Genomic DNA, 22,607 nt, shown 5'->3' on the forward strand with positions numbered 1-22,607 from the left:
TGGGTTTGTTAAGGGGAAGTCTTGTCTGACCAATTTGATTGAATACTATGAAGTGGCCACAAAGGAACTGTAGGCAAAAAATAATTTTGATATCATATACTTGGATTTCAGGAAAGCTTTGGATACTGTTGCACATGGAAGGCTACTGTACAAATTGGAGCAGTATGGCATTAAGGGCTAGCTGCTACAATGGATAAAAGGATGGTTGAATGTGAGAAGACGGATTGGTAATCAATGGATACTGCTCAATGTGGACTAGTATTATTAGTGGTGTCTCTCAGGGTTCGGTATTGGACCCATTGTCGTTTTGTATATTTATCAATGACATTGATGAAGGTATATCAAGCTTTTGTAGATGACACAAAGGTTGGCAGGGTTGGTAATAACAGTATGCTGCTGCAACCGGATCTGGAAAAGTTGGGCAAATGGGCTGAGAAGTGGCAACTGAAGTTTAACATTTACAAGTGCAAAGTAATGCATATAGGTAGCAGTAACCTCAGAGAAATGTACCAACTGGGTGATGTTACACTCAGAGTAGTGGAGAATGAAAGAGACCTAGAGGTAATTGTGCAGTCAGATATGAAGTTTTCTGAACAGTTCAGACATGCTGCCAGAGTGGGTCATAGGGTTTGCCAATGATATACAGGAATTTTGCAAGTACAGATAAGGAGGTGATTATCCCTTTGTATAAGGCAATGGTCAAGCCACACCTTGAGTACTGTGTGCAAGAAGAACCGTCTTAATGCATGGGCACACAGGGCCCCATGATTCTATGGGCCCATGGTGAATTTATCACCAACTGATTGATGTTGATTATCAGTTTGAATTTACTCATAAAATAACTGAAAAAAAAAGGGGCTAGAAAAAAGTTAAGTTATGGAAAAGAGCCTTCGAGATATACCATCATTATTTTATTATAAATTGTTAATGTTTTAACTTCCAAACAGCAATACAGTCTGTAAAAAAATTTTAAAAATTCATGAGTGGAGCACAGAAGAGGAAACGAGCTGAAGAAGAGAAGCAGAAAATGAGCAAACTTCCAAAGTTAACATCTTGGTTTAGCCCAGGTGCAATGGCAGCTACTAGTACTGCTCCTCTAAATAGAGCATTGCCATCTACATCCACTCATGCATCCGATCATCCAGCTCTTGACACACCATTATCTGCTCCTGATGCTAATGTTCCACAAGAAGAAATACATGAATCTGTAACAACAAAGGAGTGTCCCGAGTCTATGATTCACATCACAGATTCCAGATTATGGAACATTAAGAATACTAATGATTGTTTTCTACAGCAGGATACGCGGGAAGCAACTAGAGGGAGTAATACTCTTGATCTGATTATCAGTAGTGATTCTTCATGCATTAAGAATGTGCAGATTAAGGAAGCACTAGGTGGCAGTGATCACAGTGTGCTGAAGTGGAATTTACTCAAAGAGGTAACTACCATCAGGAGTAAAGGGAAGGATTTTTGCTTTCGTAAAGGTGACAACGGTGGTCTGAGACAGTATTTAAATTCTATACGGTGGGACGAACTGATGATCTTACCAACAGAAAATTCAAAATGGGAAGCATTCAAATAATTAATCTTGGAAGCTACTAAGCTTTTAATACCAACTTAGAAATATTGTTCAAGACTTAGGCCTAAATGGATGTCAGATGAAATAATTAGACATGTGGCAGAGAAGAAAAATGCATGGGATACATATACATTAACAGGTGACACAGAAGCCTATGATAGATATAAGCTGGTCTGTAACCAAGTCACAAAGGAGATTAGGCAGAAAAAGGCAGATTACGAGAAATCTTTGACAAAGGATACAAAGAAAAACAGCAAAGAGTTCTTTACTTGTGTAAACTCTAGAAAGAAGGGGATGAATCAGATTGGTCCACTTGATATCGATGGTTCAACTGTTGATGATATTGTTCAGGTAGCTAACAAATTAAATTAATATTTTGCATCGACATTCACACATGAGGAGTTATTCAGCAAGGGGAATGCCAGAGGTGTATTCAACTCTGGCAGTAAGCTAGATAATCTTGTAATAACTGAGAGTAAAGTGGAGGAGAAATTGTTGCAGATAAACATAAGAAAGGCACCTAGGGTGGATGAAATCTATCCAGTTATATTAAAGGAGGCAGCAAAAGAAGTAAGCAAACCCTTAGCCATAATTATGAGAGCTTCCTTGGACTCAGGGGAGGTACCCATGGACTGGAAATGTGCAAATGTGACCCCAATCCAGAAAGGAGGATCAAAGGGAGACACAGGTAATTACAGACCTGTTAGTTTAACTTCTGTTCCAGGGAAATTAATGGAGGCATTGGTTAAAGAAGCATTGCAGGATCATCTAGACAAGACCTCAGTTATAGCTCGGACACAGCATGGGTTTGTTAAAAAGAAGTCTTGTCTGACCAATTAAATTGGTCAGACATCATAAAAAGTATCATATATTTGGATCTTAGAAAGGCTTTTGATACTGTTGCACATGGAAGACTGCTACACAAATTGGAACAGTGTGGTAATGGAGGCAAATTGCTGATGCTAACTGGCTTTCACTCATGCGCATGGAAAATGATATCCTGAAGACTATTGACTTCAATCCAATTATAAAACTATTCACAACAAAGAAATTTCATAAACATTTATGCTGATTAATAATAAAAAATTCATTAATTCATACTGTACAGTTTACCAATTAATTATCATTTATATGTTGAAATGTTTGTGTTTTTCAAGGCTTATAATGTTCAAAAGTTTCTGTTGATTAATCCTCGCTTCACATGCTGTTTTTTTTATGTTTAAACATTGATTTTGTTGAAAGCAGCAATAATAAAGGTTTAATTTTATTGACTGTTTACCTTTTTATTCCTTTGAATGAGTGGGTGGGGCCCAAGTGCATTGCTTTGCCCAGAGCCTGCAATTCTGTTAAGACGGCCCTGCATACAGGTCTGGAAACCTAATTTTAGGAAGGATGTAGAGTTCCTAGAACAAGTACAGAGAAGCGCAACAAGAATGGGGGGGGGGGGGGACAAAGGGTGCTCTTATGAAGAAAGGCTTAAGTTCTGCAAATTGCAGCTTCTAGAGACCAGTCACCTGCGAGGCGATCTGGTTGAGGTGTATAAGGCCTTGAACGGATTGAGCAGGCTCAATGCTGATGAGATTCTTCCTCTTGCTCAGATTACAAACCTGAGGGGGCATAGATTCAAATTGAAGAAAGACAGTTGTAGAATAGATGTGCAGAAATCTGCCTTTAGCTAGCTAGTTGATCCGTAGCCAGGTGGGAAGGAGCAGCAGTGCATAGCACACGCTTCTTGATTAGACCGGGGTTCGAGCCCGTCACCACCAAATATGGAGGATGCGGAAAGGTCATGGAATGACCACCGCATATCCTGGAGCAATATGGCCTTAGTTGCTAATGCTCCTAAAAACCAAACAACACACACACACACACACACAGTTGATTATTGGAACACACTTCCATCTGTTGTTGTGGACATTGATAGCTTAAATAAATTCAAGGAGGAACTGGACAAACATTTAGAGGGAATGGATGCGTGAATTTTTTTTTTTTTTTTTTTTTTTTGGCTGATGCTACATAAGCTCATACGCTTGCTTTCTTGCATCACATGCCTCCAATTACTACTACTACTACTTTCCAGAATGCCTCCCATTTAGCATTTAGTGGAGATGGGGGAAACCCCTGGTGCCATCAGACAACTAGCACTTAGCATTTAGCATCATCAGTTTATTATTATTATTAGCCATATAGTGCAAGGAAGCCTGAAGCTTAGGCTGCACCAGCCAAAAAAATTCCTGAGTTACCTTACAGAGAGAGAGAGAGAGTGTCAGCTCAGGACTCTGGGTGTGCCAAGCTCATACTCACCAGATGTGAGTACCTGGGGTAAGTTGGTCCAAATTAAAGAAATTTTAAAATAAGACCACTGCAGTCACCTTTATGAAAGCAAAATCCCTTCCCCTTACCTTAACAGTAGTTATATCTTAAGTATATGCCACATCAATATATTATGATCACTATCACCTAGTAGTTCTTTTATCTGGCTATTTTAAACGCGTGATGAGTCAGTGCTGATAATCAAATCAATAAACCCGGAAAATTACACCTATTGTGTAAGTGACTAAACCACAAGTTTCAATCGATATCTAGAAACTAGAAGTCTCCCATAATAAAACAGTCTGATCAACTGGCCCACTTTACTTGAATGTGTATTTGTTCATTATAATCATCACAGTCATCCTGCTATTATTGCAGAATCCTATTCTCATTTTAGTTTTCCCAATGCTTAGGTCACAGTAAACTGACTCAACGTTGCATTGGTCATCCACATTATCTGGGTGCACTGTCCTAGATTCTGCCTCATTGTCATATATGCTCCTTGACCAAGAGCATTTCCCTTCCCCACCCTTCCATTTTTCCTGTACACATTGCACTTACCATATTCAAATTCCACATCACTTATGTCTGAATGACAGCATGTTTCTGATATCCCTAGAATGTCTACACTGGCTTACTTACCCAGTACTTCAAATTCATCCAATTTTTTTACTATTCTCCTAGAATTAGTGTATACACACTGTTTTTTGCTTTTAGTCATGCTAACACAGCCAACATATTTGCTTGTCACATGATGAACCTGATTAGGCCTAGGAATCTCTGATATACCTTGTTGTGTGTCCCAATAGAAGCAAAGCAGAAATCATTTACGACACAGCTTGCAGCTGCTGTTAATCTATTTTGTTTAGATTTTTGCTCATGATTCATTTAAAACATCATGCAGTATGACTGCTGACTTTTGAGGTTATGATGAACATCGTGGCGAAATCCAATATTCCTTACATTTCGATGTTACAGCTCTAAAACAGTGTTCGCAGATCGGTCGCTAGTTAGTACACCGGACTGAACCTATTGGTAACTCTTTAGGAGGCTTCCGGATCAGCTAGTGTATAATATTGCTACCTCTACTCTGCCAGATAGTGACTGGAGGGAGTCCGAGTAGTGTGTATGTGGGGGGGCACTGTCGAGGTCACGTTATGTCAAGGATCTGGGTATTTCTTACCATGTGTACGCCATATCCAAAAATTTCATACAGCATGTCCCACCCACTTTTTCTTACCATTGAATACACCAAGAATTGTCAAACTAATAGAGTAAGCTTATCTGCGAAAAGATCTAAACCTCCCAAACACTTCCTAGTTCATTTCACAAATATACGTGGTCTCAATTCTAATCTCAACGACGTCCATTTCCACTTGCAGTCTGCCAAACCCCATGTACTTTTTCTGACAGAATCTCAGTTATCGGTTGATTCAACTACTGCTCATCTCAGTTACCCAAATTATTCGCTGTATGATTCCTTTCGCCTCAAAGGTGGTACTTGTGCATATGTCCATTCCGATATTCCCTGTCAGAGACTTGGTAATTTGGAATCTCCTCTTTTCGATCTTCTCTGGCTTAAAATCTCTCTACCTCATTGTGTCAAATTCATCTGTTGTCTCTACCGTTCTCCCAACTCCACTTATCACTTGGAGCTCTTTGACTTCCTTTCTTTGCAACTTGACTTTCTCCAGTCCAATTTTCCTAACAGTGAGGTAATTTTCCTTGGTGATTTTAATGTTCACAACACCAGCTGGCTTCCGTGTTCTCAGGCTTTTGCAATTACTAATGACCTTGCACAGATTGTCCATTTACCTACAAGGATACTGGACAATCCTAACCATACAGCCAACACGCTTGATCTTTTTCTCACAAACAACCCTTCTAAGCACACTGTCGCAGTGAGTGGTCCTCAGATCACAACTTGGTGATTGTCTCTTCTCCAATGGAGCCTTTATCTCATAGCTATTCCCAACCTTGTATTGTTTGGCATTACAAGAATGCAAAATGGGATGACCTGCGAGATTTCTTTTCTTCTTTTCCTTGGTCAGATTACTGTTTCAAAACTTCTGATGTCAACGTTTGCTCAGATCGTGTCAGTGAAATTATTCTTGTAGGAATGTAATCCTTTATTCCACACTCCACTTTAAAATCTCGTCCTTCATCTAAACCTTAATTTTCCAATAAATGTGCTAAGGCTGTTCAAGAGAAAAAAGTTGCATATCATAATTGGCTTTTTTTTAATTCTTCAGTTTCATTTTCTGCCAACACCAAAGCTCGCAACAATTGTAAAGCAGTTATCAATCAGTCCAAACTAGATTTCGAACAGACTAAGAGTAGAAAACTTGCTTCTTGCCCTAATGGTAGCCGAGCATTCTGGTCTCTTGCCAAAGTTATTGGCCGCAACTTTTGCCCATCTCTGCTCCCAACTCTGTCAAAAATAGATGGTTCTGTTGTCACATCAGCCAAGGATAAAGCTGACCTGCTAGCATCCCATTTTTCTTCCAACTCATGTATTAATGATCTTGGTAAAACACCCCCCCCCCCCATTCCCAACACACTCCATTCAATGCCTCCTGTGGTCTTCCATCAAAAGGATGTCAGAAGGATTTTGACGAATCCTGATGCAAAGAAAGCTCCAGGTCCTGATGGTATTTCTCCACTTGTTCTCAAAACCTGTGCTCCTGAACTTACCCCTGTTCTTTGCCACCTTTTTTCACTTTCTTATTCCAAAGTTGTTTTTCCTTCTGCTTGGAAAATTTCATCATATCCAGCCAGTTCCAAAAAGGGTGACAAATCCCTCCCGTCCAATTATCGTTCCATTGCAATTACTTCTACTCTTTCTAAAGTAATGGAGAAATCAATTAACAGCCAACTCAAACTATCTAGAAACCTTCCATCTGATCAACAATCGCCAGTATGGATTCCATCAGTGTCAATCCACTGGTGATATTCTGGCTTATGTTACCCATTTATGGACTAATTCAATGGAAAAGTTCAGTGAAACACAAGCAGTTGCTCTTGACATTTCAAAGGTTTTTGACCGTGTTTGGCATAAAGGTCTTCTAAACAAGCTTCCATCTTATGGTGTGCCAACTGTTCTTTGTAATTGGTTATCCAGTCAGAACCGGGCAAATCATCTAATCCGTGAAGGAAGAAGGTTATCCAGTTTCTCTCTGATCACTCACTGAGGGTGGTAGTAGATGGCTCTCTGTCTTCTAACTTATCCACTAATGCTGGTGTCCCCCAAGGTTCAGTTCTTTCCCTCTTGTATATTAATGACCTTCTTCCATTGACTGGAAATCCTATCCATAGTTTTGCTGATGACAGCACATTGCATTCCACTTTCCATTTTGAGAAAATTTGTACTGCTCAATCAGCTTCAACTTCTTGAATATCCGCTTCCAATTCCTTAAATGCCAATCTCCAGGTAATTCTCCAGTGGGGCAAGACAACTTAGTTGATTTCAATCCTTCTAAAACTCGGTCTTGTCTTATATCTCACAAAAAGGATTCTTCTGCTCCTATGCTTATCTTTGGTGACACTCCGATTTCTAGGCAAAATGATATATCTCTTTTGGGGATTACCCTGACTTCTAATCTCTCTCGGCACAAGCACATTACAAACATTGCTTCCTCTGCTAAAAAACTTGGTTTTCTCTTTCGTTCTCGGCGTTACTTTTCTTCCAAACAGCTGTTCAATCTGTACAAATTGCAAATCCGCCATACCATGGAATATTGTTCCCACATCTGAGGTGGTGCCCCCAAAACCTCTCTCAGGCTTCTAGATTCCATTCAGAAGAGGACAGTTAGGTTAATTAATGACTCATCTCTTACATAGTCTCTCCACTCGCTGTCTCATAGACGTACTGTTTTTGCTGCATGCATTTTCTACAGATAATTCCATGGGCACTGTTCTTCTGAATTGGCTTCTATAATTCCAGCTCTTTCTTTCAAAACAGTCCGAACACATGCCACAACCAGCCAACATCTATTTACTGTCCAACTTCAAACTCACAGAACCAACTTTTCATCTTCCTTGTTTATTCATTCAACTGCCATTTTCTGGAACAATCTTCCTTCATACGTATTTCCTGAAAATTACAGTCTACAGAAGTTCAAGTCTAATGTCAACAAATATCTTCTTTCATCTTCTCAAACTCTACCCCAAGCATGATACTAAGTACTATAGGTTCTAATACCTCCCATGTTTGGGGTTTTCATAAAAAAAATAATAATAATTTTGTCTTAGTATCTAAATTTTTCTATGTACAGAGTTCGTGAATAATAGGAAAATAAGAAGGAAAAAATTGGTCATCAAACAGAAGGTCAAAGTCTTTATAATCTATTACAGTTGGAATAGGGGTTTAGTTTAAATGAGGATAAAAATTTATCCTCATTTAATTTACAAACAAAACAATTTTTCTTTTCTAAAATTGAACTGTCAGAAGATTTATCACCATATTATCTTTGGCATTATACAGTAGAATCTCGTTAATACAAAGTTCAAGGGACCTAAATTTCCATAGTTTGTAATAACAAATTGTAAAAGTAAAGAGATCTGTCAAGTGTCAAAAATTTTTTTTTTTTGGCTTATACGAGGTGTGGCAATAAAATTCCCAGACTAGTGCAATAAAAAGACGACAAAATGAAGAAGTCCAAAAATAGTTTTATTCAAAGTAAACCACCTGACCGAATGCACTTATATCTAAAAGTTTATATATAATATATAAACTTATATATAAGTTTATATATAAACTTATATCTATAATACACCCTTCTAAAAGTTTCTGAAAAGAGTCAGCAATTGTGTCCAAAGAGTTCAGTCATTCAGTTGGGTGGTTACATTTTTCTTTATGTCCTCAACATCCTGAAATCTCTTTCTTATGATGGTAGTTTTCACTTTAGGTATGAGCAAGTAGTCCGCTGGTGCAAGATCAGAAGAGCAGGGTGGATGGTTGATCTGTACTATGCCATGTTTTTTTCAGGAATGTCTTCACAAGTGCAGAATGGGAGGGGCATTGTAATGCAACAAGAACCAGCTACTTTTCTCTCAAAATTGCAGCCACCGGTAATGGACTTCGATAGTTTTTGAAGCACCTGTATGTAAAGTGCAGTGCTGAATTACTCCCCTTCAGGTACAAATTCCTTGTGAATCACAACCTGTTTTTCAAAAAACATGATCAGAATCATCTTCATCCTGGACTTCTGTAAATGAAACTTTTTGGGCCTTGGTGATGATTTTTAAGTCCACTGCATGCTCTGACACTTCGTCTCTGAATTATACTGAAACACCCAACACTCAGTCTCTAGTGGCAAGACAGTCGAGAAAATTTTAGGATTGTCTTGACCAGTCTGGAAGTCTTCACGTGATGACACTTCATTGCTTCTGCTCATCCATGAGGTTGTGGTACAAATTTTGCGGAATTTGTACCACTTTTGTACCATTTTCCTAAATCTTTATGCAGAATTTGATGAATTGTCTCCTTATTCATATCCAACTCATCAGCCATCATTCTGAGGGTCAAACGACAATATCTTGCCACAATTTCCTGAACTTGTTCAACTCTGTTCTCATTTCAAGAGGTTGAAGGATGCGCACTTCTTGGGTCATTGCAAACATTCTGACGTCAGTCTCTGAATAGCTTTTACCATTCAAGCACACTGGCACAACTTGAGAACATTTCATCACCACAGTTTTTAACATTGCTTGTGTTTCTGGTGCAGATTTTCTCAGTTTAAAGCAAAATTTGATATTCATTTGTTGCTCCATTGCAGAATTGTGAGACAGAATACTACTAACAGGACTGGTTATTACTTGCAACCTGTCAGCCTACTGGACAATCTCTGTACCACCATCTGTTGGAGAAGTTTGGACTACAACATCACACTTCTGTTGTGATGTTAAAAATAAATAAAAGTGATGTCACACTTTTATTTATTTTTAACAAAAATAAATAAATGTTAAAAATAAATAAAAGTGATGTCACACTTTTATTTATTTTTAAACTTAATGAACATGACTGCAACAGCACCAGTCTGGGAACTTCATTGCCACACCTCATAAAACTAACAATAATAAAAAATAATAACAAAAATAGTAAAAATAATAAAACAAAATAAAACAGTAAAAATAAATAAAAACAATTATAAAAGCCTTGTCTAACAATAATAAGAACATTATGTATTTTCTTTTATTTTTATTTATTAGAAGATAAACCAAGAGAAAAGAAACAACTGAAATGAAAATATAGTACAGTAAACACTCAATTTAATTGACCCCGATATAACGGATTTCACGGACCAGACTAATAATAATACCATAATGTACATATTAATCTCAACCATATTATTTTTTTTAGGTTATACAAAACTTCAGTGTTACTATTAATTAAAAATTAATAATAATTACCTATTTCCATCATTGTTTTGATAATTACCTATTTTTATTTTTATAATCAAATTCAAGAATTTTTTTTTTATTCTTTCTGAAAACATGTTCAAATAGCTGTTTTCCCAGATAACAGATAAGTGAAAGCAGTGACTTGCGAGCTGAAAGTGACTCGGGACACTAAACTGCAGGTCTACCAACTCGCTTTGTTTCAGTCTCATTCTGCCTCAAGCTATTGTGCTGTCAGGTTGTATACAGAGTGTTTCTGTGATTTCTAAATTGTGACTTTATTTATTAAATAATTTTGCAATCCTTACAATTTAAAATGGATGTCATCAAGTGATAGAGGAGTTAAAAGAAAGCATGTGAACTTAAATGTACTGGTATTGGGTTTAAGGGCACAAGAGCAGCATAGGCCAAAACGTGCCATAAGTTAAATGTGGCACAGAAATTAGAGCTAATTGAGAAATTAGAACAAGGCATCTCAGTAGCACATGTTTGTATAATTTACGGCGTAAAAAAACAAACTGTTTCTGATATCCGTAAATCAAAGGCCAAATTGCAACATTTTTCTTTAAAATACAGTGTTGACAGCTCTAAATGTGGTTCAACAGCAGGGAGTAGAAAACATATGAAAGTTGCACAAGATAAAACTTAGAAGCAGCTGTGTATAAGTCGCATGTTCAACAGATATATAGTGGTGTTAATGTACAAAGTTTTGAGTTGAAATCTGCATGTGAAACTCTTGGAAAACACATGGAACTTAATGTTAAGGCAAGTGATGGGTGGGTGTGGCATTTTAGAAAAGGCATGGCATTGTGAACAAGGAAACCTGTGGTGAATCTTTATGTGCAGACACTTCACAAGTTGAGCCATTTAGAAAATTCATAACTGAACTTGTTAAATCTGAGATCCCTATTTTATCACAGGTTTACAATGCATGAAACTGGCCTGTTCTATCATGCTGTTCCTGAAAATATGCTAACTTACAAACATGAGCACAGCACTCCTGGTCGCAAGTTAAGTAAGGAGCGAATTTCTGCCTTACTTTGTGCAAATGCTGATGGCTTGCATCACCTGAAGCCCACGGTGGTAAGGAAATCAAAGAAACCACACACTCTTAAAGACATTATGAATCAATTGCCTGTTATTTACACCAGCTCAAAGAATGTGTGATTTACTTCAGAGATTTTTTTACAACTGGTTCTTCAACCACTTTTTCCTTGATGTGAGGCACTTCCAGACAGATGTTCTGAAAATTTCCCCCAATAATGTAAAGGCACTGTTGCTTCTTGACAGATGGCAGAATTAAATGTCTTTTTTTTACTTCCTAACACAACTTCAGTTATTCAGCCAATGGACCAAGGAATAATTGCAGCCTGCAAGAAACTGTATAAGAACTTTTTGGAAGAAGTAATGATTGCATTGGAGGATGAAGAAGATGCAGAAGAAGACACAAGAGGAGCCAGGACACTTCAGAATCTACGAGCTTACAACATTAAGGCTGCACTCTTTAACTTTACAGCTGCTTGGAAGGAGATGAAGACTACAACTTTGGCAAATGGTTGGAAGAAGTTATTGTACAATATTGAACCAGATTTTGATTTTGAAGTATTTGAGGGAAATGACTTTTGGTGCACCCTTGTAAATGCTGGCAACCGGGAAATAACCGAAGATGATGTTCTGAAATGGCTTGAAAATAATGAAGGTGATCCTGGCTACCAAGTCCTCACTGAAGAAGAAATTGTGGACGAGGTTCAATATGGCAAGGCAGGAGAAGAAGACATTGAGGAAGAGCAAATTATACCAGCACAGCCTACACTGTCTGAAATGAGCAATCTCATGGACATCGCCATCCACTACATGGGGACATCTTCTGACCCTGAAATTGTCCCTTACTGAATGTTTTCAGCAGTTCAGGGCGATCATTATTAAGAAACAAGGTCAGAGTGGCAAACAACTGAAGCTGGACGCTTTCTTTAAGCGAACTTCACCGACTCCCACTCCTATTTCACCTCCAACTGTTTGTACATCTCAACCGTCTACAAGCAAACAGATGACACCAGTGCCTCCATTTGTGAACATTTCAGAAGAATCTGAAGCTGAGGATTCCTCTTCACCTCTACCTTCAGATACTGAATAACGACTACTGCACTACTGCCACTATGGTCACAGCAAAATACTCTTCAACTACACTGTCAAAAAGGTGAGTAAATATTACATATTCTTTATTATAATTTAATTTCGTATTGTACAGTACTGTATATTGTATTAAAGCTTTTTTTTTTTTTTTTTAAATTAAGAACAATAAAAAATGCCCTCCCAGGTTACATTCAATTTAACAGACTTTCAGCATTAACGGATACCCCTTCTCCCCTATTAGTCCGTTAAATCAAGGGTTTACTGTATATATTTAATTTAATTTTTCTGTATATATAAATAAATAAATAAAATTTCTGTTTATACTCCGGGACGACCAAACGGTCAGATGGGGTTCACAAGATAGACAGAATGCAAGAAACAGCACCGTATTCAGCAGTCACAGGCTTGAACCCCAGTCACTCAAGGCACGTGTACTTATGCACCCGAACGCCTGACAACTAGGCTACGGCGGCCTGTATATAGTATATACAGAAGAATTAAATTAATTTAATTTAAATAATGAAAAAATTTTATTTAGTTTGCACAGTTTCTCTCTCATATGCATTCTTAACAGCAGCATAGAATTGTCAAACAATAAAAAAGGATATAAAGAAATATTGATAAAGAAACAGTTATTTCTCTATCAATTTTACTGCAGACTAACATATTCTCTATTATGTTCAATGCATTTTGGGCATCTTTTTTAAAGGGCACAGTGAATATTTTTTCACTTTCATTACTGGTAACAAAAACTTTGTTTTGCTTGCTGCTCAGCAGTTCATCTGGTGTTGCTGTGTTAGCAACTTCAACATTCATCTTAAACAACTCCTAAATTTGCCAACAAAATCCATATTCTCCTTCAGAGTCCCTATTCCTTAACAATGCTATCACAATCATTTTCTGGGCCATGTTTTTCAATATTCTCTTCCATGGTGCCCCCCCCATCTCTTTCTGAAGTAGTTAGATAAATAATGCCTTGATTCAGTGGCGGCATAAAACTGATAGTACTGGGAAGTAAAAACAACAGCTATATATTCATCAACCTAAGTGCCTCAGAAGAATGTGTTATGCAATAATATAGAATTGTCAAAATGTTCCTTTTTTTTCTGAAGCCATTCTTCTGTCTACTCTCAATAACCAAGACTGAAAATTTTCAACCTAAGCCAAGTACTTCAACTGGCCTCACAATTGCATGGAAGTTGATTAATTGCTAAAATATCTTAGCTTAGATAATTTCCTGCCATGAAGTGGATGCGCTTTTGTACTTACATCTGCATTACAGCATAAAAAAATAGTGAATTTTGTTTACTCAATTTTACACCATTACAAGACTCTCCTCAAAACAAGTGTCTTGTATGACTTCAAATTATAATATATAGATGTCAAAATTAAAAATATCCTTTGGTTATTTATTATTTTTCAGAAATGGGCTGTAAAAAACACAACCAGTATGTGGCCTTTTCTTTGTCAGTGATCCAGACTTGCTGAAAATATTTCTTGAAACTAAATTATTCCTGTCCCTAAATCTTTGGAGCCAGCCTCTACACGATTTGAAGTTGCCAATTACATGTTGTTGAGCTAGATAATCAGTCTTTTCTCTCAAAACTGGACCTGATACTAGCAAATTAGATGCCCACATTTGTTGGTGTGCTCAAAAAGGTTTGCTTCAAGCTCCTCATTTTTGCACCACAAATTCATTTGCTTTTTTTTTTTTTTTTTTTTTTTTTTTATTGTTCCAGTGCCACACTTCCAAGTTTTTTCTGTTTTTCAGTGTTGCAGGCAAAGTAGGTAAAGGAATGGCAAATTTCACTTAATTCTCTCTGTTTATGCTTTGTCAAGTTACTGCTAGATGAGGCTTAATATAAGCAGTTTCAATAAATCAATTTCAATTAATTTGCCTAATAATGAAAATTAAGTGAAATTAGGATTAGTAGTGGCAAATGATACAAAACAGTAAGCAGAGCATCAGCCAAGGGTATTAGTCCAACTTCCCACATCACTGTCCAATGCCTCTAATAGGTTGTCTAGTTCTTCCCTAAACTACACTTCCACAATACCAGATAAGTTTATTCCAACAATCAACTACCAGCTAGCTGAAATAATTATTTCATGAATTGAAAATAAACATCAAAGGTCTAAACCTAATGATAAAAAAAAATATATATATATTGATTATTACACATTATTGATAGAAATGTTGAAAATAGAGTACTTGGAGATATGATGAGGGAACAAAATGAGACTTTAAATAAAGAGAATATAGCTTAAATGGAGGGATTAGAAATGATCATGTGCTACAGAAACCAGAATCCATTAAAAATTTTAATGAATACTACCCAGGCTGGGTTCTAATGGTATTAAATAGAATGTGACCACATGAATCCTGACTTTGATCAAATGAGAATTTTTATCTATACAAAATTAGAAACTGAAACAGATCAATAAAGAAGAAGAAGAGTGGTAATTAAACCACTCCCGTCTAGATGGTTCTGCATTACTTCTTTAACCAGTTACTCCATTATTTCACCTGGAACATAAGTTAAGCTAACAGGTCTGTAATTACTTGTGTCACCCCATGATATGATCCCCTTTGTGAATTGGGAATACATTTGCATATCCCCAGAAACTTCCTGTGAATCCAAAGATGCTCTCATAATTATGGCTAAGGTTTCTTATCTCCTTAGCTGCCTCCCTTAATATAACTGGGTAACCCATACACCCCGGGTTCTTCCTTTCTTATGTTTCGTAATCTGCCTTCGCTCTCCTAACCTCCTTTGTGACTTGATTACAGACTAACTTATATCTACCACAGGCTTCTGGGTCGCCTGATAATTTATATGCATCTCATGCATTGTTCTTCTCTGCCACAAATTTAACTTCAACATGTTTATGTTTAACTTCAACAAGTTCTCTTCCATTTTCCTCTCAGTTATTACAAAATCATTTAGCTCCCTGTTAGAGTTTGATAAACTTCTGGAATCTCCTTCCCTAAAGAATTCATGTGCAAATGTAGATGCAAAATACTCATTCAGTTTGTCAGCAACCCAAGCAGGATCATCAACAGGTGAACTATCAGTTCACCTGTTGATGATCAAGTAGACCAAAGTGATTCATCCCCTTCCTTCTAGAGTTCACATAAGTAAAGTCTTTGCTGTTTTTCTTTGCATCCTTTATCAAAGATTTCTCATAATCTTTCTTCGCTCTCCTAACCTCCTTTGTGACTTGATTGCAGACTAACTTATATCTACCATAGGCTTCTGTGTCGCCTGATAATTTTTATGCATCTCATGCATTGTTCTTCTTTGCCACGAGTCTCATTAGTTCATCTAACATCGGTTTAGGCCTAAACCCTGAACAGTATTTCTAGTTGGTATAAAAAGCCCAGTAACTTCCAAGACTAAATCCTTGAATACTTTTAGGATTTGCTTGGTAACATCATCAGTTGGTTCCACTGTATGGAATTTAAAAATTGTCTGAGACCATCATAGTTGCTTTTACGAAAGCAAAAAATCCTTCCTTTTACCCTTGATGTATATCTTTAAGTAAATCCCACATCAGTACACTGTGATCACTGCCACCTAGTGGCTCCTTTATCTGCAGATTCAATATACTTATCAATGATGTTAATGAGGATATATCAAGCTAAATGTCTAAGTTTGCAGATGATATAAAGGTTGGCAGACTGGTTATTAACAGTAATGAAGGTATGCTGCTGCTGCAACAAGTTCTAAAAAAAATTAGGCAGATGGACTGAGAAATGGCAATTAAAGTTTAACACTGACAAATGCAAATTACTGCATATGGGGCAGTAACCCCAAAATAACATACAAACTGTGGTACTACACTCAGAAATGAAAAAAGACCTGAAGTGTGCTACAGTCAGATATGACGTTAAGAGGAGTGCATACAGGCTGCCAGGACAGTTTATGATATACAAGAATTTTGCCATCAGGGATAATGAGGTGATTATCCTATTGTATAAGGCAATAGTCAGGCAACATTTTGAGTACTGCATACAGGTCTGGAGGCCTCATTTTAGTAAGGACAGCTGCAGAAATGAGAAATAAGATTAGTGAGAGGAACAAGTGTACTCCTATCAGGAATGGCTTCAGTTCAGTAAACTGCAGTGCCTGGAGATTATGCACCTGTAAAGAGATCTGATTGAGGTGCTTAAGACTTTGAATAGGCTAAGTAAACCCAATGCTAATGGAATCCTTGCTCTTGCTATCCAGAGGGGGCATAAATTCAAACTGAGGAAGGATGACTTTAGGGTAAATGTGAGAAAATTTACCTTCACATGGTGGGTGGTCAATTGTTGGAACAAACTCCATCTGGTTTTTAAGGGGTGGGTAAATTGAATAAATTCCAGGAAGTAGAGACACTTTTAGAAAGGATGGCCAGGTGATATGGGAAGTGTTTTTTTTTTTTCCTGTACAAAATTACTTTTTTGAATCATTTATGACTACTAATACTATTATCAATACTATAAAAAATAATTACAAATTTTCTTTTAGCTTCTTACCTAAACAATTGTTGAGATATATAAAATTGTATGTTGTATGAATCCATCTGATCTCCATGTTTAGGGAATGTTATGTAGAAAGCCACAAATAGTTAGGATAAAGACTTTTAGCAAAGGCCAATTAAATAAAAGGGTACTGAGTTCTCTACCTGCAGCAAAGCTTGTTACAGGTAGAGAAGAGCTGATTAGCCTCCATGCTATAGATGAGATAACTTTAAGTACATTCAGCTTCTTCAAACAGAATTGTTGTTTGCAATATCTGCTTCTGAAATGTAAATTCAGCATTGAATGTTTGATTTAAGAACCACTTGCTACACGTATAAAATATATTCTATAAGTGGCAAATTATTGCATGGTCAGCAGCACAGTGATAAATGTCAATGGTTGCAAGAATGTTCTGATCTATATTGTTTATTCTAACTCTGCAAAGAGCATGGAACTGGGCACTGACCTTTGTAGAACAACTTTAATTTATACTACAGGTTGCGAAAAAAAATACTGCATTAACACACTTGAAAAGTTCTATTTTGAAGGAAACATTATATGGCTATCAGTAGATAACCTTAGTCCTAGGGCAATGGGAAATATCCTAGTCGATGTCCAGGCATACCGTAAGATGTCCATTTCGGATGAAAGCACTTCACATGTTAGATTTGGCCTTGACCATAAAGGGTAGTATGAACTGATTTTTACAAAAGCCAAACAATACCAACTGATTGTGAATTTTCTTTTCAATCACCTAACCTAAATAGCTGGTGAAGGATATTAACTGATATGCTGCGTGGATCTATCTGATCTTTTCCAGATTAGGGAATGCTACATAGAATGGCACAAATTGTTGGTATGAGAACCTAGTTAAATAAAAAGAGTACCGAATTCAGGACTTTGTCTAGAACCCTATAGTACTTAGTACCATGCATGGGTTGAAGGTTGAGTAGACAGAATAAGACTTGTTGACATTACACTTGAATTTCTTTAGATTATAATTTTCAAGATATACATGTGAAGGAAGGCTGTATCAGAAAAGTTGAAGGGACAAATGAGGAAGAAAAAATATTCATTCTGTGGGTTTGAAGTTAGATAGTAAATAGATGCTGACAATTAACAGCACATGTTCAGACTGGTTTGGAAGAGACTTAAGGGTTACACATGCCAATTCACAAGAACAGTGACCACAGAAGTAACTAAAGAAAAGGCATGCAGCAGAAACAACAATCTATGAGAGAGAGAGAGAGAGAGAGAGAGAGAGAGAGAGAGAGAGAGAGAGAGAGAGAGAGAGATAGAGAGAGAGAGAGAGACACCACTTGAGATGTGGGAATAATATTTCAATATAGGGTGGATTTGAGACTTGTACAGAGCAAGTGCAAGTATTTGTTCAGAAGAAAAGTAATGCTTAAAATGAAAGAGAAAACCCAGTTTTTTTCAGATGAGGAAGAAACAATATTTATGATGTACTTATTCCAAGTGAGAGATTAGAAGGCAAGACTCTAATAAAGATATGTGATTTATCTAAAAAAATAAGTGTCATCAAAGATAAGCATAAGAGCAGTAGTCTCATTTTTTGTGAAATACAAGGATTGGAATTAACTAGGTTATCAATAATTACCTGAAGATCAGCATTTAAAGATATGGCTATAGGGTGGATTTGCACAGGGAATGGTTTCTCAAACTGGAAGACAGAATGCAATGTGCTACCATTGACAAAACTATAGATAGGATTTCCTGTCTGTCAAAGAAGGTCATTAATATACAAGAGGAAAAGAGTGGGAGAAAGAACTGAACCTTGGGGAAGTAACAGCATTAGAGGAGAAGTTACAGGACAAAGAGCAACCTAGAACCAGAGGGTGGTCAGAGAAAAACTGGATACCCAATAGCAAAAAACAGTTGGCAATCCATAACATGGGAGCTTGTTTAAAAGACCTTCACGCCAAACATGATCAATGCTTGAGATTCGCCAAACTTTTCAACTGAATTTGGTCATAGATGGGTAACATTAGCTAATATATTACCAGTAGTTTGACACTGGCAAAATCCATACTGGCAGTTCGAAGAAAGACCAGATGAAAGATTTCATGATAGAATAAATTTCTCCAAATAAATTTAGAAAATTCAATTCAAAATAATAAATCAATTTTAAAATTTAGAGCCAATTACATAAGAATTTAGCGGCACACCCCTCATAAGGTGCCAGTTCCGAATTCGTGAAATATCACAAATAGAGACTAAACTAACTACAATAAAATAAAACAAAAATAACAAAAATAGACTGACCATTATGCCCCATATTAACAGAGGACCACAAGGATCAAACCCACTACTACCGTTTTATTTACATATATTAGCATAATGAAGTAGTTTAAAAAATAAAAAATGGTACAAAATATAATATGAAAATTAAGAAAATAAATATAAATATAAAGTCTGTCTGTTCTATATTTTGTTCTATATAGTGCTAGTCTGTTCTATATTTTTATTTTTTGCTGCATAAGGACCACCGCTATTCAAATCCTCTGCATTGGTGGTTCGATTGGGGGATAGGGTGGCGTCTGATCCTTCGATTGGTTCGCCTTTGCGACGATTTGTTTAGCGATTGAAATGCAGCAATTCACTGACCATTATTGGCCTTGTGGTCCTCTGTTAGGCTAACCTAACCTAACCTAACCTAAGTGGGAACTGCCTGTACACTACTTGGACTAATTCCAGTCACTAGCTGGAAGAGTAGAGGCAGCAAGACTAACATTATCTGACCCAGATGCCTCCTAAAGAGTTACCAACAGGTTCAGTCTGGTGGACTATCTAGCAGCCAGCCTGTGAAAACTGTTTTAGAGCTGCATCCTCAAAATGTAAGGAAGACTGCATCTCTTCACAATGCCCATCATACCCTCAGACATCAGTCATACTGAGTGATGGAAGAAATAAGGATTGCCAAAGCATTGCTCTGGAGAGTGAATATGGTTTAAGCATGTTTCTATGACATATTTAACTTTTAAAAATGCAACCTAACAGTTCCTAATCCAGCTTAACTTAAATAAACACGCTATTTGTGAAGACAATCATTCAGCACCATAAAGCATCTGCACCCACTCCAAATACAGTTTCTTTTCAGGCTGACTTCTTGTTCATAACCTGACTAAAATGCAATATATGTTTGGATTCAATTTCCTGTAATGATCAAAGTTAGTTAAAGACTAAATTTGATAATTACAGGTCTCACAACAAGCTCTATAAGATAGTTTATAAGGTCTATTTCAAGTCAGGTCTGGCAACTAATTCTATTAGATATAAACTGTGAGGAAATGGCAATAAGAATTATAAATCTCTATGAAAAGAGTAAGAGAACTTACTTTCCTGCACCCGTGCACTATAGATCATCTGTGTATGTCAGTTCTGACTATACCACTGAAATGTGAATACTGTATAACAGTTCTTATTACAGCTGAGAGTTCTTTCAAGCACCACATAGAGCATGGCATATCAAGTGATTTTTACTGGTTAGAACATGTTTTGGAACTGTTGCAATTATATGATTTTCTTTCCAGTTATGTTACAGAAGTTAAACAATCCATAGGTTAGAAGCAGGAAATGGCAACACAAACCATTAATCACTGACTGTAACTAGATACTCACTGCGAAACAGATTTCTTTTGAGAGAAATAAATGTTCACTAAAATTACAAAGGACAATAACCTGAACTTTCCCTTCTATACATGCAAAATCTATCCACCTTTACAAATTATAATTCCAATACTTTAAAATATATGAATATCAATTAAATTTAAAAACATCCTTATGTTCTGAAACTTACCAATAAATTTGTTCTGTATGTCATAAACAGTCACAATATTCATCTCTACTGTCGTATTGGATCTGAAACAATTTTAACTTATCTTTTACTAGTGGTTTTACAATATGTCAATATACATAATATATACATAAAGATAGGGCTGTAACATGCAATTTTTAAACTTAGTATTCCTCACCTCTGCTTAGTTACACACAAGGTGACATAAATTCACTGTGAGGAAGGATAGTTACAGGATAGATATGAAGAAATGTCCCTTCATGCTAGGGAGAACTAGAGAAACCATTAGAGGGGACAGACATCCTTCTGCTTTTCACAGTGGGTTTTCATTTAAGATGATGTCTAGCACATTCTCTCTCTCTCTCTCTCTCTCTCTCTCTCTCTCTCTCTCTTCTTAATCAAAACATAAGATATACTTGTTGCTAAAACTGATGATCAAAAGTGAAACGAACCTTATATGAGAAAGAGTAAAACAAACTATGGCACTGACCTGCAATATCACTGACACACAATTAATCAATAAACAAAATTATAGAAATTGAATTTATTTTGCAATACTAATAATGGATTCAGAGTAATTCTCAATTTATTTGAAAACTGAAAATGGGTCAAAAGTGAAATTATAAAATAAAAGGTCAAATTCAAGGACTGTAACATCCCTTGTAGTAAATATATATGTAAACAATTAAGATCACATTTAAAAAAATTCCCCAAAACAAACATAGTTTATGTCCTGTAATGATCAAATTTAGTTAATGACTGGATACAAAATAAGGTGTGTGTGCATGTGTTTGTTTATTTGTTTAAAGGTTTTATCATGCATCAGCATCTATGCCTATAATGTGCCAAGTCAAAGATGTATAAAATGTTAAAATATAATGTTATAATAAATATATTATTGTTAAAACAGTATGCGCAATAAAACGGTTAAAAAGCATAAAACAACAGAAAATTCTAAATAAAATTATATAAATTAATACATTGTACAAAAGTTACATATAGCTGGCACATTGTCATTGTCCGATAAAATCCAACTGAGTGTATATGGCTCAGACAGATGAGTAAAACATAAACAACGATCATTATTAAAATACGGACATTCAATTAAAATATGGTAGATTCAGTGCTTTTTTTGTAAAAAAAATAGGTGCCGATACTCATTCTTTGCTATGGGGAAAAATTGAAAATTAAAAGGATATGAAAAGTACTCTGAAAAAAATTTTGATATTATTACTTTAGTAGTAATGTTTTTGGATTAAGAACAACAAATTGAGTATATTAACACAGTTTATTAAGAATAAATTTATTATTCAAGTATATAAAAAATAATTAAATGTGAGTAAAATAAGTAAATAAATCGGTCAACTACTGAGTGCTGGGCACTCAAGATGAAGGGTCCGTAGTCACGAATGGTCGTTAGTGTAGTATCTCAAATAGAGAGCTTTATGGTAACTGAAAAAAGTTTCCAGTACCCCTGCTTGGCCTAAAACCAAGGAACTAACGAAAACATTGTCGATTTGAGTGTTTCCAGTTGTTGTGAATGACTGTGGGAGAAGCAACTCCGACTTCTTCCTGGAAAAGTGATTAAACTCTTAGGGGAGAAGCGACTGGCAGGTGAGTGCTGTGCAAGGCTCAGCGCAGGTGCCTACCCACCACCGGCACCTCAACACTGGCTCTGAGTACCTCCTTGCTGGGACAACTCCAGCTTTGAAAATTTTTAAAAAATACTTTTTGTCTCAAAATTTATAAATGACCTTTATAGAATTATTAACTAACTATTTAGCAACCTTTTTGTCACCAAAAGAAGAGTTACTTAGTACAAAGAAGCATGCTATCAAAAAGAGCATTTTTTTTTT

At 36.4% G+C, this 22,607-nt stretch overlaps 1 protein-coding gene across 2 annotated transcripts in view; it reads right to left on the minus strand.

Moving 5' to 3' along the window:
- Nucleotides 1-22,607, minus strand: part of LOC150074894 (vacuolar protein sorting-associated protein 11 homolog) — a 612,407-nt gene that overhangs the window by 421,947 nt on the left and 167,853 nt on the right. For both annotated transcript variants that reach the window (XM_090389417.1, XM_090389418.1), the window contains exon 10: nucleotides 20,755-20,816. In XM_090389417.1, coding sequence (XP_090245543.1) covers nucleotides 20,755-20,816 — 62 coding nt within the window. The remainder of the gene's footprint in view (nucleotides 1-20,754; nucleotides 20,817-22,607) is intronic.

Source organism: Mastigoproctus giganteus, unplaced genomic scaffold (assembly GCF_048544385.1).
Source record: "Mastigoproctus giganteus isolate SK-2022 unplaced genomic scaffold, ASM4854438v1 scaffold_16, whole genome shotgun sequence".
Lineage (NCBI taxonomy): Eukaryota > Metazoa > Arthropoda > Arachnida > Uropygi > Thelyphonidae > Mastigoproctus > Mastigoproctus giganteus.